General features: G+C 46.3%; 2 protein-coding genes across 5 annotated transcripts in view; one reads left to right on the top strand and one right to left on the bottom strand.

The window, feature by feature from the left end:
- Nucleotides 1–3883, bottom strand: part of LOC121857963 (serrate RNA effector molecule homolog) — a 50904-nt gene extending 47021 nt beyond the window's left edge. For all 4 annotated transcript variants that reach the window (XM_042354201.1, XM_042354203.1, XM_042354202.1 and 1 more), the window contains exon 1: nucleotides 3747–3883. The gene's annotated coding sequence lies outside the window, so the exon portion shown is untranslated. The remainder of the gene's footprint in view (nucleotides 1–3746) is intronic.
- A 135-nt stretch (nucleotides 3884–4018) lies between these two features.
- LOC121857965 overlaps nucleotides 4019–16405 on the top strand; it is a 13268-nt gene continuing 881 nt past the window's right edge. Inside the window, exons 1-5 of the mRNA XM_042354205.1 lie at nucleotides 4019–4258; nucleotides 6064–6271; nucleotides 6447–6623; nucleotides 7363–7535; nucleotides 16285–16370. Of these exons, the coding sequence (XP_042210139.1) occupies nucleotides 4080–4258; nucleotides 6064–6271; nucleotides 6447–6623; nucleotides 7363–7449 (651 nt within the window). The 5' untranslated portion in view covers nucleotides 4019–4079 and the 3' untranslated portion in view covers nucleotides 7450–7535; nucleotides 16285–16370. The remainder of the gene's footprint in view (nucleotides 4259–6063; nucleotides 6272–6446; nucleotides 6624–7362; nucleotides 7536–16284; nucleotides 16371–16405) is intronic.

The raw sequence follows: 16405 nt of genomic DNA, 5'->3' as shown, positions 1-16405 counted from the left end.
CTCACCCTTCTCCAGAGGCAGAGTAGGGTCGATTTTGCCAAGGCTAACGCTCAGTGGGATACGACCAAGTGGCAGCACGTGCTGTTGAGTGACGAGGCAACGTTTTCTTTTCCTGGAAGTCGTACATTTAATGTGTACAGGCACCCTGGGAGTGATTCGCTTGACTCTAAGTTCACTTTTAGCACAATTAAGCATCCCGAGTCACTAATGGTGAGGGTTGCTTCTCGTACTTTGGAGCTGGCGATCTTGTTGTGCTACCTAGGGATATGATGATGAACCAATTTAACTACTTGGAGCTGCTTTGTGATTATTTGCTCGGGTTTTTTGAAAAATGCAGCGCTGATATGTTTATGCAGGAAGGTACCCCCTGTCACACAGCAAAATCTGTACAATGGCTTGTTGACTGTCAGGTAGACTTCATAAGTGATTGGCCAAGCAATTTGCCTGAACTTAACCCGATAGAAAATAAGTGGAGCATTATCAAGCTTTGTCTACAAGGCAAGGACACATATACCGTCCCCAAGCTGGAGGCAGTCATTCATGAGGAGTGGAATAATTTAGAACCACAAATAATCCAGAACTTGGCAGAGTCAGTTCCTTCACGCCTGCAGGAGTGTATCAAGAGAAAAGGGAGGCCTATTGACTAACGGAAGTTTGTTAACTTTTCAGATTAATTTTTTATTAATATTTTTTCATCTTGTTGTTTATGTTTGTCACAATCCCGTGGATAATGCAATGGCGAGGAGTGTACAGTAAAAAATCACTTGTAGTGAGTTGGGAATGAAGGAAATTTGAGGGTAAAACAGTGCAAACTGACCATATGACACTAAAATGATGTCCCCGTGTGGTTTGTACATGAAGAAATTAATTATTTACCATAAATACTCCCCCCAAAAAATCTGCCGAGACACCACATGTCATCTGTTTGTTTACTAACACACCGCTCAGTCCGAGCATACAGTACAGTACTCTCACACCCATAAAAACATACAATTACAGCATGATGCTTCAACAAAGTTGCTTTCATTGGTGCCAGATATCAAAATAAGTACTTTCTGTTTAATATGATGGGAGCTAGAAGTTAGGTAGGTTTCTAGTAAATGCTGCCTGTTTTAAAATACTTACTCCAGTATAGTGATAACAACATACTATGTGGACAAAATTTACAAAAACAAGTAACTTCTTCTGGTAGTGTTCTCATACATTACCGAATTTTTTTTCCGGCAATTATTCGGAAAATGACCCTCCGCTGTTCTTCCTTGATAATGGGTTTAAAAATACCAAATTTTCAGATTTTATTCGGGGATACAGTACTGTACTGTATTACGTTGGTAAAAAAAAACTGTCTGAAATCATGTGCTAGCCTGTATATTTTAATTTGCCAATACAGTATCTAGAAAACTACGCATTTATACAAGAAAATAATATAACAAAGTAATCAGCACATAAAACTGTCTCTTATAACATCCTCTACAATTACTGAACAGCGGATGGTAACCAGTCGTAAATTAGCCTCTTTTTTTCCTATACGGTGATATCTCCATTAGCCGGAACAATTGGTGCAGAGCTCTTCCGGGAATGAGAGATTTCCGGGTAACGAGACGAGTCTCTAAAAGCCGGAGAAAATCACTCATCCCTGAATTTTCCAGGAACTAGAATTTTTTTTCCGGAATTTGCACCCGATTTTCCTCTCTGTCGTAAAAAAAAACCCACCCCGGAATTTTCCGGATATTTGGAAAAAATTCTGAATTTTCCGGAAATGTGCCCCTCGGAAAATTTTTATTCCAGCCAACGGAGAGTTCCGGGTTTGAGGGATTCCGGCTAACGGAGACATTACTGCATACGATCATAAGTCACCTGTAGGTTAGGTATGTTTATAGCTACAAGACTATCGACTCACGGTGAAATAAATGCCAAATGCCGCCAGTCACGGTCACATATCGTTCTCACGTTGTTCACCAGTAACGGACGAGTAGCCAAACAGCGCATTCATGGTAAAATAGCGTAAGTAGGAACTTAGCCAGTTACGGCAAAATAGCCACTGCCAACAATGATTCATACACACCAAGTGTTGCACCAAAGACCACCTACTGTTGTATTACATGATTTATTGGAGACAAAACTAACTTAACCTACAAAAGACACCAATAGTCAGGATGTCTACTGACCAGACAAAACAAAATTGTCTGGCTTTTCCAGATGCGATTTTTTAAATTTACAGGTACAGTAATTCTATATTTATTAGGAGAGAATAATAAAATTAGAGGCTTTCAATAATATGTACTGTACTGTATAATTATACTATTGGGAAATTTATAGATGATATATAAGATATTAATCAAGATTCTTTTGGGACCCATCCGACGCCAATCTGACAGAAAAAAAAATATATACAGCTATGAATTGAAGTACAGTATTAATTAAAGTACTGTATGTACCTGTGATATACATACGTACTTAGTCTAGGTACTAGTTACAGAACGCTGTCAAGACTCCCACTATTGTCTTTAATTTCCTTAATTTTTTCCCACTTTATTTACATAAACTCCTCACATGTTGGTAAATACATGAAGGTCAGATTTGAGTAAAACACCGAAAACACACATAAAAGAAAACCTATTCTCATACCTAAAGAACCAACCCACCTAACTTACATGGAGGAGGAAATGAAGAGACAACTGACTAAGTGAGAAGTATAACCTCAGGTAAACATGGTGGGAACTTGCGGACAGCCAATGGACCAATATTTACCCAATTCAGTTATTGAAGTGGACTATTTACTGGAATTTGTTCCTAAAAGATTAATTATTAACCTATTATATAGTAAGCATTAATTTATGATAAGATTGCTGTCAAAATAATATTTTGAAGACGAACTGAATTCACATAAAATTCCAGGTTTATTTGTAAAATCCCCAGGAATTTCCAGGTTTCCAATCCCAAATAAAATTCTCTACCTTTTCCAGATCAGTAGATACCCTGATATGCCACGTTGGTTCACCTTAACTCACATCATACAGCAACAATCACTGTGTAAACAATGCAGCAGCATCACCAGTGTTCACACCAAAAAGAAATATTACAATCTTACCCAAATAGCAAAATCCTGGTATTATTATCTCGGTTCAGTCATCCAGGGAATCTTAGGTATTTAGGTTAGGTTAGGTTAGATCAAAATCACTCGTAACATGTCAAAAACTCTCGGAATAACATGGGGATGACAGAAACGATAATTTTACCCAAATCAACACTTTCAGAACTACCATGATGTAAGAGAAACTTTTACCTTATTTATAACTATTTCCTCCGTTGGTTACCTCAGCACTTTCATTTACACAAACACTTTCTACAACACAGTTTACCATCAACACAACACAAACACACCACTTAATTCTGCCCATTGATATCGAATAATATAATAATGCAACTTTGAAAATTACTTTAAAATATATAATAGTAATGGACGGTGGCTGTCAGTGACGGCTGGTAAGTGACAGCTACGGTATATTGTACTTGCAGGTGTGTGGTAGTCAATGAGGGATGAATTGTGAGCCAGTGGAATGTCAGGGGGAAGGGGAGGGTGATGAGAGGGAGGGAGAGATGAGTAAAGGTAATGCGCGTAGGGTGTGAGGTGTCCCCGTCACCAACTCTCCTTTCCCTGTCTTAACTCTCTTCATCACCACCACTGTACCCAACACATATCTTAATATTAACCTACAATAAACAGATAACATTATTATCCTTACTGAGACAGTGTGAAGTAGCCAGGTGAGAGACACAGCCTGGTAGTGGTGCGGGAGACAGCCGGTATGGCCGCCGCTTCTGCCTCCTGCTGCCTCACCTGCCTCACTCTCTTGGTTCTTTCCTCTATAAAATTTACTTCATAAATTTTATAATAAGTTCAAATTTTAATATCAGATTCAATATAATAAATATAATATATAAAATATATTATTCGTCATATTTTAGCTATAGTCTCGGTGTAATGTTAATTTTATCAAGCACGTGTGATTAGATGGGAGCTTATCATCACCATCAGACGCTGTGACTGTGATCTCCAGTTAGTGCCACAACACATCATGGCTACAGCAAGTGCCAGCGAGGAGGTTGGGGCTGATGGTCTGGCTCAGATGTCAATAGAGGACTTCCTGAAGCAGGAGGTGCCACAGCCCGTGCCGGGGGGAGGCTACACCTTCCTGGGTTGCCCGGCCCTGCCCTACACATACCGAGCTTACAGGGGCCTGGGTGGCCCTAACTGGTAACTAACTCACATGCTATTCTCCCATCCCGGTAAACTCTCAGAAAACATTATGTTCGAGTTTATTTATCACCATAGAGACCTTATATGTTACCTACTGTTGATGATATTGTCAGTATTATACTGACCCTTTAGACTGGGGGCAGCCTCACACATATGTAGCTACCGTTAAAACAGTAGTACTGTACATGTACACTACGGGAAGATATGTAGGGTTTTTTCTCACCAGTCATGTAGTGTAGGGATTTATAGTAACTTATATTTACACTGTTCATAAAAAAAACACAAGAGGTCAAGTGAACTAGTATAGCGGCTCAAGGACTTATCAGTGGCTCACTGATCAGTTGGGCGCTGTAAACGTTTTTTTTTTCGCTTCACCTTGCACAGGATATAAAGGGGTGCCCAATGAACTAGCCCCCTCGCGGGGCAAATTAAAAAAAAAAATCTAGTGGCGAAGAGGATAAAGCCAAATCTGACTCCCTAATATATATCACCTATGGTAATTACTCTACTGCCGTGATTCATAACTAATACTTTTATCCTCTTCACTGATAACGAGCCGCTTGGGCGATCGGTCATGTCTCTTACGCACTGTTGGCAAGTACTGGGCATGCACCGGCTCCTGAATGTACCTGAACCTGCTCCAGTATTGGTCAAGTCTTCTCTTGAAAGAGCTCACACTCGGTGCCGTCACAACACTCTCTGGTAGATTGTTCCAAGAGTTTACAACCCTCACTCCGAAAAAGTTTGCCCTCACAGTTTTCTGGACTTGCGGCTTCTTCAATCTTGAGCTGTGACCCCTTGTGGGGCGAGCGTCCGCCAGCTCCAAGTAAGGACACTCAACTGAGTAATGCCCCTTGAGATGCTTATACACCTCAATTAGGTCCAATCTCTCAGGGTAGCTGAGGTGCCGAAGTGCAGGCACCAGTCTGGTGGCCCTCCTTTGAACATTTTCAACCAATAGACAGTCCCTAGCATATCTCCGGGACCAGACGGGGTGACAGTACAGTACTCCAGATGGGGAAGCACTTCACTCTTGAAGATCGTTACGAGGCGGGGCATGAGGTAGTACCGGACCTTCTTATAAGACCCAATAATTTATTTGCCTGATTTACCTTTGTAAGTATTATTCAACGATGTTTGCATAATCTCAACGAGACTGACATTAAATTATATATTCTGACAATGTAGTGTGTATGTCGGCCCTACTGGACCTGCCGTTAATAAAATCAACACAGTGAAGTGACAGTCGCTACTGATAAAAGTTTGACCAACACCTGACAATACTATGACTGATGTAAAGCTTATAACACCTGACAATACTATGACTGATGTAAAGCTTATAACACCTGACAATACTATGACTGATGTAAAGCTTATAACACCTGACAATACTATGACTGATGTAACGCTTATAACACCTGACAATACTATGACTGATGTAAAGCTTATAACACCTGACAATACTATGACTGATGTAAAGCTTATAACACCTGACAATACTATGACTGATGTAAAGCTTATAACACCTGACAATACTATGACTGATGTAAAGCTTATAAAACCTGACAATACTATGACTGATGTAAAGCTTATAAAACCTGACAATACTATGACTGATGTAAAGCTTATAACACCTGACAATACTATGACTGATGTAAAGCTTATAAAACTGACAATACTATGACTGATGTAAAGCTTATAACACCTGACAATATCTATCACTTCTTCCCTTAATTGTGTACATACATACATTAAATGATTAACCCCATCCCTCATTAACTTGTACTGTGGCATCCCGACAGCAGGCAGCGTAGAGGAGGAGGAGGCGGCCGTGGGCAGGGTACAAGAGGTGGCAGGGGGGGCGCGTCATCCAAGAGAGCGAAGGGCGGGATCAAGCCAGGGGTGATAATGACCCACGACCATCCCAGAGTACGACCTAAGTCATACACGACCCCCCAGTCACGACACCTAGTGTCTGTCCTGGCAACTGGCAGTAACGAGGCTCCAGCGGTAAGTAGAGAGGGAGTGGAGGGAGGAGAGGAGAAAGGGAGGAGAAACAGAGAGAGAGGAAGGAAAAGAGAAGAGTGAGAGGAGGGGAGGGGAAACAGGAAGGGAGAAGAGAAGAGAGAATGCATTACTCAATACCGCCCTCGTCAGTACAGGTAAACTTCATTCTCTTCCACAGGTAAAGGAGAGGTCAGGTGGGGTGGAAGACGAATTAGAAGCAGTTTTGACCAAAGCTCATTTCTCCTACGAGGTCACCTTCGTCCTCAATCAACCTCTCTCGGTCAAGGCAGGTCAGAGGTGCCACTTCCTCCCCGTACGTAACCTGAGTGACGTGCGCCGCGACACCATCCTCAAGGTAAGGTCACGTAGCTCCCGGCTAACCTAACCTTTTGTTATTTGTTATTACGGGTATTAGCCCACCCAGGTACAGGTCACTGACCCACATCAGGGCCTGGGGGGCGAAAATGTAGTAATAATAATAATAATTCATAGTAAATAAAATTTATAATAAAAATAAATAAAAGAACATAATAATGATAATAATAATAACATTAATAATAATAATAATAATAATAATAATAATAATAATAAAGAACCATAAAGAAATGCAAAATAAAATAAAAAGATCAACAGTGAGAAACAATATATGTATGTTGTGTTGTCAATAGTAAGAGCGACAATTGAGACCCTGCAATTGTGTGTAAATGAGGCAGAGAATCAGATCAGCAACCTGGGACTTGGTCATAATTTTCGTGATGCCATATGGCAGCAGGGTCTACCATTAGACAACACATTATGCTTCCTATATCTTCCCAGGCGGTAGTACCTCCCTGTTTGGTAGCTGCCTACTACCTAACCTAACCTAACCCATCCGAGGTAGCGTTAGTGGTGTTTAACCAGATTAAATATGCTTTGGAGCTTAATCTTGAGGTGATCCCAAATGCTTATCTTCAAATTATTTCTCAATCAATACGTACAGTAAGTTAAGAACACGTAGCTGAAACTGTTACTGATATTGAAACTTTAGCCAGAAAAATAAAGATGCTATATAAACATTAACACTATTGACATGTGTACCCCCCCCCCCCTCTCAGCTGCTGGTGGGGTTACTCAACACAGGGGCAAGGAGTCATCTACCTGGGGGTGGAGGAGAACGGCAGGGTGGCGGGGATCACTTGTGAGACGCCCTTCATCACCGCCTTTGTTGAGGGCCTTATGAACGCTGTCCGGTACTACACCATGCCCCGCCTCCACGCCCCCCAGTATGGTGAGTGTCCCCCACGCAGCCCCAGTATGGTGAGTGTGTCCCCACACAGCCCCAGTATGGTGAGTGTGTCCCCCACGCAGCCCCAGTATGGTGAGTGTGTCCCCACGCCCCCCAATGTGGTGAGTGTGTCCCCACGCCCCCCAGTATGGTGAGTGTGTCCCCGCAGCCCCAGTATGGTGAGTGTGTCCCCCGCCCCCAGTATGGTGAGTGTGTGTCCCCACGCCCCCAGTATGGTGAGTGTGTCCCCACGCCCCCAGTATGGTGAGTGTGTCCACGCCCCAGTATGGTGATGTGTCCCCGCCCCCAGTATGGTGAGTGTGTCCCCACGCCCCCAGTATGGTGAGTGTGTCCCCACGCCCCAGTATGGTGAGTGTGTCCCCCGCCCCCCAGTATGGTGAGTGTGTCCCCCACACGCAGCCCCAGTATGGTGAGTGTGTCCCCACGCCCCAGTATGGTGAGTGTGTCCCCCACGCCCCCAGTATGGTGAGTGTCCCCACGCCCCCCAGTATGGTGAGTTTGTCTCCACGCCCCCAGTATGGTGGGGTTGTCCTCCCACGCCCCCCAGTATGGTGAGTGTGTCCCCACGCCCCCAGTATGGTGAGTGTGTCCCCCGCCCCCAGTATGGTGAGTGTCCACCCCCCAGTATGGTGAGTGTGTCCCCACGGTCACCCCCAGTATGGTGAGTGTGTCCTCCCCAGTTGGTGTGTCCCCACGCCCCCAGTATGGTGAGTGTGTCCCCACGCCCCCAGTATGGTGAGTGTCCCCCACGCCCCCCAGTATGGTGAGTGTGTCCCCACGCCCCCAGTATGGTGAGTGTGTCCTCCGCCCCAGTATGAGTGTGTCCTCCACGCCCCCCCAGTATGGTGAGTGTGTCCCCGCCCCCCCAGTATGGTGAGTGTGTCCTCCACGCCCCCCAGTATGGTGAGTGTGTCCCCACGCCCCCAGTATGGTGAGTGTGTCCCCCACCCCAGTATGGTGAGTGTCCCCGCCCCCAGTATGGGTGCCCCCCAGTATGGTGGTGTCTCCACGCCCCCCAGTATGGTGAGTGTGTCCCCCCACGCCCCCAGTATGGTGAGTGTGTCTCCCCCCCCCCCAGTATGGTGAGTGTCCCCCCGCCCCCCAGTATGGTGAGTGTGTCCCCCACGCCCCCAGTATGGTGAGTGTGTCCCCACGCCCCCCAGTATGGTGAGTGTGTCTCACGCCCCCCAGTATGGTGTGTCCCGCCCCAGTATGGTGAGTGTCTCCACCCCCCAGTATGGTGAGTGTGTCCCCACCCCCAGCCTAGTGAGTGTGTCCCCCCACACAGCCCCAGTAGTGTGTCCTCCACGCCCCCCAGTATGGTGAGTGTGTCCCCACGCCCCCAGTATGGTGAGTGTCCTCCACGCCCCCAGTATGGTGGTGTCCACGCCCCCCAGTATGGTGGGTGTGTCCCCGCCCCCAGTATGGTGGTGTGTGCCCCCAGTATGGTAGTGTGTCCCGCCCCCAGTATGGTGAGTGTGTCCTCCACTCCACGTATGGTGAGTGTGTCCTCCGCCCCCCAGTATGGTGAGTGTGTCCCCCAGTATGGTGAGTGTGTCCTCCCGCCCCAGTATGGTGAGTGTGTCCCCACGCCCCCAGTATGGTGAGTGTGTCCCCCACGCCCCCCCAGTATAGTGTGTCCTCCACCCCCCCAGTATGATGAGTGTCCTCCGCCCCCCAGTAGGTGAGTGTCCTCCACGCCCCCCAGTATGGTGAGTGTGTCCTCCGCCCCCCAGTATGGTGGTGTGTCCCCCACGCCCCCAGTATGGTGATGTGTCACCCCCCAGTGTGGTGGTGTGTCCTCCACGCCCCCAGTATGGTGAGTGTGTCCTCCACGCCCCCCAGTATGGTGAGTGTGTCCTCCGCCCCCCAGTATGGTGAGTGTGTCCTCCACGCCCCCAGTGTGGTGAGTGTGTCCTCCACGCCCCCCAGTATGGTGAGTGTGTCCTCCACGCCCCCAGTATGGTGATGTGTCCTCCACGCCCCCAGTATGATGAGTGTGTCCTCCACGCCCCCCAGTATGGTGAGTGTGTCTCACCCCCCAGTATGGTGAGTGTGTCCTCCACGCCCCCCAGTATGGTGAGTGTCCTCCACGCCCCCCAGTATGATGAGTGTGTCCTCCGCCCCCAGTATGGTGAGTGTGTCCCCCACCCCAGTGTGATAGTGTGTCCTCCACGCCCCCAGTATGGTGAGTGTGTCCCCCCACGCCCCCCAGTATGGTGGTGTGTCCCCCACGCCCCAGTATGGTGAGTGTGTCCTCCACGCCCCCAGTATGGTGAGTGTGTCTCCACGCCCCCAGTATGGTGAGTGTGTCCTCCACGCCCCCAGTATGGTAGTGTGTCCTCCACGCCCCAGTATGGTGAGTGTGTCCTCCACGCCCCCAGTATGGTGAGTGTGTCCCCCACGCCCCCAGTATGATGAGTGTGTCTCCGCCCCAGTATGGTGAGTGTGTCCCCCCCACCCCCCAGTATGATGAGTGTGTCCTCCACACCCCAGTATGGTAGTGTGTCCCCACCCCCAGTATGATAGTGTCTCACGCCCCCAGTATGGTGAGTGTCCGCCCCCCAGTATGGTGAGTGTGTCCCCCGCCCCCCCAGTAGTGAGTGTGTCCTCCGCCCCCAGTGGTGAGTGTGTCCCCGCCCCCCAGTATGGTGAGTGTGTCCTCCACGCCCCCAGTATGGTGGTGTGTCTCCACGCCCCCCCGTGGTGAGTGTCCACCCCCAGTATAGTGTGTCCCCCCACGCTCCCCCAGTATGATGTGTCCCCCGCCCCCCAGTATGGTGAGTGTGTCCTCATGGTGAGTGTGTCCTCCACGCCCCCCAGTATGGTGAGTGTCTCCCCCCCAGTATGGTGAGTGTGTCCCCACGCCCCCAGTATGGTGAGTGTGTCCTCCACCCCAGTATGGTGGTGTGTCCTCCGCCCCAGTATGGTGAGTGTGTCCCCCGCCCCCCAGTGGAGTGGTGGCGGTATTGATGTGCATGACTACGGTTTTGGTGTGGTTGATGGTGACCTTGTTCTCCGTAGTCCATGCCTGTAGCCTGTCCAGGGTGCCTTGTAGCGATGAGTAGTCTGGTGCGGTGTTGTCCACTAAACCCACAGTGCAGTCATCGTACTTCCACCTGTAAGTGTCCGATAGAGCGTCGTTGATCAGGATGAGGAAGCACAGTGGTCCCATCTTGGTCCCCTGGGGAACACCGCAGGTGAGGTGTTGGAATGTGGAGACCAAGCCCTGATACCTCACTGTGGTGTTACAGGTGTGTACAACATAATGTGGTGTTACAGGTGTGTACAACATAATAATAATAATAATAATAATAATAATAATAATAATTAATTAACGGTTTCTTGAAAAGTTCTGCAGCCCGAAGGCTAAAAATATACATTGGACATAAATGACTTATTACATACGTTGGTGGTTTAACAAAAGCCTTCATTAGAGAAAGGTAAAGGAACATACAGTGAACATAGAGATTAATGTAGGAACATAAGAGAAAATAAAGGTATGCAATAGGCCGGACATACCAGCAGCTCTATTCAGTTACTACACTCTCTATCATCCATGAATCTATCCGGTCTCATAAAAGCTTAGCATTCAGCACTTACTACAAAGTTGCTAAGCTTGTTCCCACTCAAATACTTCACCTATTTGTGAACCAGTTTCCTTCCTCTCTCCCTCCTAAGCCTAAACTTTATCAGCGTCCGTTTGCTCCAAGTCTATACTGCTCGGATATTATAAAGAACTTTCTATCCCTTTATTGATTCCTTTCACCCGCTTATTGCTTCTATCACCTCTCCCTGCACTCTTCGTCTTTCTAGGGAATGCAAGTTAAGTTTCTTTAACCTATCCTGATATGGAAGGTTTCTAAGTCCCGAAATCATTTTTGTCATTCTTCGCTGCACCGACTCTAGTGAATTTATATCCATTCTATAATAGGGGCACCAGAACTGAACCTCATAATCGAGGTGCGGCCTAACTAGCGCAAGATCTAGTTGCAATAAGACCTCTGCACTCTTGTTACTTACACTTCTAAATATAAAACCCAATACTCTGTTTGCCTTATTTCGAACATTCACGCACTGTTTTCGAGGCCGTAGGTCCGGGCTTACAAGTACCCCCAGGTCTCTTTTCACAAGTCGACTTCTCTAGGTTGATGTTGTTACATGTATACATTGACAGTATTTGTTCTTCCACATACACGCTGCACTTGCTGGTGCTGAATTTCATTTGCCATTTTTCAGACCACCCTGCAGTTTATTTAGATCCTCCTGTAATTCATTTGCATCCTGTCCTGAATTAATCTTGCTGCCCTATTTTGGTGTCATCCGCAAGTTTGCCTATGTCACTGCTGATCCCAGTATCTAGATTCTGTTTATGTAGATTATGAACAAGTATATTTTAGTACTGACCCCTGGGGAACCCCACTGGTTACACGGCCCCACTCAGATTTAACACCATCTACGCTGACCCTCTGTGTTCTATCGGTGAGCCATGATTTTATCCAATTTAAAACTTCCCCTCGATACCATGAGCCTTAATTTTTCTCAGGAGCCTCTGATGCGGTACTGTCAAATGCTTTGCTAAAGTCTAAGTAAATAACATCGTAATTTTCGTCATTATCTACTACCTCGAAGACTTTCCTAAAAAACGTCAGCAGATTTGTTAGACAAGATTTTCCCTTTGTAAACCCATGTTGAGAGTCGTAGATTAATTTGCTTTTCTCTAAATGCGATCGGATGCTGTCTGCTATAATTGATTCAAGAAATTTCCCCGCTACTGACGTCAAACTGATCGGCCGGTAATTTGACGCTGATGCTTTTTCTCCCTTCTTGAATATGGGTACTACATTTGCCTGTTTCCACAAGTCTGGCACAACTCCCGTGTCTAATGATTTTGTAAATAAATTTACGAGGGGTCCGCTAATCTGTTCCCTACACTCTTTCAAGACTTGAGGGAAAATTTCATCCGGCCCTGGGGATTTTGTCTTCTTTAGTTTATTTATCCTCTTAAGAACATCCTCTTTTCTGATAGTGATATTCATTAATTTCTCTTTTTCCTTTCCCCTAAATATCAGTTCCACCTCTGGAATTTCCTCGCGAATGTCTTCTGTGAAAACTGATAAGAAGTAGCTGTTCAATGCCTTGCTTATTTCTTCATTACCAGTTATCACTTCTCCCCTCCCTGACTTTAAAGGCCCAACTTTGTCCTTGACCTTTGTTCTATATACCTGGAAAAATCCCTTGGGATTCGCCTTCGATTCTCTTGCTATTTTGATTTCATAGTCTCTCTTTGCTTTCCTTACATTTTTCTTAACATTCCTAGATAGTTCATTATACCTATTTCTGAGCTGCTCCTCTCCTCCCTTTAATTTCTTATATATTCCTTTCTTTATTCCTATGCCATGTTTAAGTTTTCTGGTCATCCACCTTGGCTCATTCTTATTTGACCTAATTTTTCTGTATGGTATATTTTGTTCTTGTGCTTTATGTAGTATACTAGTGAATATATTATAGTCATGATCAATTGTGTGTCATCTATGACCTCACCCCTTCCTACTGGGGACTGACGTAACTGTTCCCAGGTGACCTCACCTAGGTACCTTCTTAACCCCCTGATAATCCGCCAACCGAAAGTTTGAGACTCTGACCATATTGTCATTGTTTTTCGTTTCCCAATTTAGGGTGAACCTGAATTCTCTGTGATCACTGTTACCTAGTTCTTCCCCTACTATGATATCTCTGATAATATTTTCTTTATTTGTTAATACTAGGTCTAATATATTGTCACCTCTAGTAGGTTCTGTAATTAGTTGTTTCAAAAAATTGTCCTGTACTGCGTCTAGGAAGTCTTCAGATTCATAGTCACCTACAATGTTGTCCCAGTCAATATTTCTGAAGTTGAAATTCCCCATAATGCACAGGTTGTTATATTTTGCTGCCCTACTCATTTCCTGCCATATGGGCTGAGCTGCTTCTTTCCCAAGACTTGGGGGCCTGTAAATCACTCCCATAATTAGTTTTTCTCTTCCTTCCGTGATTTCTGCCCATACAGACTCGGTTCCTATTTCACCCTTTATTGAATTATTAATACAACATTTTAATGTATCCTTGACGAAGAGTGCGACCCCTCCCCCCTTCCCACCTTCCCTGTCCTTGTGAAAAAGGTTGTACCCTTCTATGTGGTACTCTGATAAAAAAATTTTGCTCGCCAGATTCATCCAAGTTTCGGTGATTGCTATGACGTCTACATTCTCGGTACATACAACCGCTCTCAGCAAGTCTATTTTATTTCTAACGCTCCTACTGTTTGTATGGTATACATTTAAACCTACCCTTCCCTGCACTAGCGTAGCTAGAGGGGGCGGTCCGCCCTGGGCGGCACTTTTGGGGGGCGGCACTTTTGGGTCTGCTCATCACCCATATCTGCAGCTACTGGAGACGTTAATCCATCCCTTTGTATCGGCGGCAAGTTAATCCTTGTCGTGTCTGACCTAACACCTGACCCACATCATCACGGCCACGTCATGAGCTACACCCTTGCTATGAGGCCCCCCGCCACACACACAACCTGTAACCTGTTGAGGATTAAGGAAACAACTTCAAACAAGTACGCCAGTGAGCTCATGTGGTGTGGGTCAGGTGTTAGGTCAGACACGACGAGGATTAACTTATAAAGTTTAAGTATGTTTGGTGTGTATTTAAAGCATACTATATTTGAGTATGTGAAAGTACAGTAATATTATAATGGTACACAAACTATTTAATATATATATATATATATATATATATATAAGAGTGAGTCACTGTGCAATATGTATTTTTTGTGGGGGCACGGGGGGGGGCGGCAAACTCAAGGGCCGCCCCGGGCGGCACACACTCTAGCTTCGCCACTGCTTCCCTGGTCCTGTTTTACCCCTTCCTGAGTAACCAATTTTACTTCCCAGGACCTGCTTGTTTTTTGACTCCCACTTACCCCGACCTCTCTCAACTGGCGAAACCCCCCCTTTGGAGTGACAATTTCACGCTCCAGGGATGCAGACAACGTCTTTACCCCCGCACGAGACAAGTGTACTCCGTCACGACTGTACAGGTAGTCGTTGCCAGCTATCATTGTTTGCACAATGTATTTCCAGTCTGCAATTTATAGCAATTGCCCTGGACAGCCATTCACGACCAACCCCTCTTCTAGGCAAGACACCACATACTATCGGGATCCCTCCCCTATCTCTAAGTTTCCCCAGCGCCTCCCTATACCTCTTGAAAAGTTCCTCACTCCTAACCTTTCCTATGCCGTTACCTCCTACATTAAGACACACTACTGGATTGGTACCCTCCCCTGACAAAACCCTATCTATCCTCTCAGCTACATGCCCTATCCCAGCCCCAGGAAAATACACCCTAGTCCTACGTTTCCTATCTCTTGCACAAAAAGTCCTATCTAAAAACCTCACCTGGCTGTCCCCAACTACCATGACTTTACCTCTGGGCAGGGTTTGTACAACTGCCCTTTCCTCTCCTTGCTCCATACCGTCCTGCCTCTTCTCTTCCCCGCCAGCTTCCTCCAGCACCTGGTAGGGGTTACTATACTCCACACCCTGGTCAGCTTTCCTGAGTCTGACCCTAGTCCCCTTGGAGACAACCACTCTCCACTCCTGCTCCTCCTTCGCAGGCAGGACACCTACCTGAAGGAGTTCAGTCCTGAGGGCTTCATTTTCCCTCTTTAGTGTCAAGCTCACTCCTCAACTGCCCCAGCTGCCTTAACAGAGTGGCCAGGAGGTCGTCTTTCCTCACACTCCCCTCCTCTTCCCCCAAGACACAACGATCCAAGGCGGCCATTTTCCTTGGTCACTAACGGGAGCACTTGGGGGCACGACCTTCTCCAAGCTGGGTCAGGTAGCAACTGAGCTGGGTCAGGTGTTGAACAGCAAACACGTAGTGTAGTAACTCCCTCCCAGATGGTGTTATGAGGGACCTGACGTGGTGTAGTAATTCCCTCACAGATGGTGTTATGAGGGACCTGATGTGGTGTAGTAATTCCCTCACAGATGATGTTATGAGGGGCCTGACGTAATTCCCTCACAGATGGTATTATGGGGGGCCTAACGTGGTGTAGTAATTCCCTCACAGATGGTATTATGAGGAACCTGACGTGGTGTAGTAATTCCCTCACAGATGGTATTATGAGGAACCTGACGTGGTGTAGTAATTCCCTCACAGATGGTATTATGAGGGACCTGACGTGGTGTAGTAATTCCCTCACAGATGGTGTTATGAGGGACCTCACGTGGTGTAGTAATTCCCTCACAGATGGTGTTATATGAGTGAGGTGTGGTCCTAGGCCTTCCATCGTAGATGGATTAACACATTGATGGTTGTTGTTGGGTCTCACGGGCAGTTATCACTGGGTACCTGGGACCTCACTGTGTGAAGGTTAACAGGTATGACTGTTACTGTTGAGTTGTTCTCACTGACTTAAGCACTGTTCACCACTGTTCACCTCTGTTCAACACTGGTTCCATTCCTTTCCTAAATGAAATTGTAATTTCTGGCGAGAACTTGTTGATATTCCGGTGGGGAGGAAGGGTTCAGGGGAGGGAGTTGGTATGGGCCAACAGTTGACCTGGCTGCTCCCAGAGGAGCGCCAGGTACGTCTTGACCCTTCAGTGGTCAAGGATGAAGTGTGTACAACATAATGTGGTGTTACAGGTGTGTACAACATAATGTGGTGTTACAGGTGTGCGCTTCAACAATGTTATCACCACCACCGGCCAGATCCTCAACAACATGTGGGTGGTGGAGCTTTACGCCATCCCTCATATGGTAAGTACATATACAGTATATATATATATATATAT

Source organism: Homarus americanus, unplaced genomic scaffold, assembly GCF_018991925.1.
Source record: "Homarus americanus isolate GMGI-L3 unplaced genomic scaffold, GMGI_Hamer_2.0 scaffold18559, whole genome shotgun sequence".
In the NCBI taxonomy this organism is placed as follows: domain Eukaryota; kingdom Metazoa; phylum Arthropoda; class Malacostraca; order Decapoda; family Nephropidae; genus Homarus; species Homarus americanus.
Note: the sequence above shows the minus strand (reverse complement) of the source record. Positions and strands in the feature narration are given on the sequence as shown.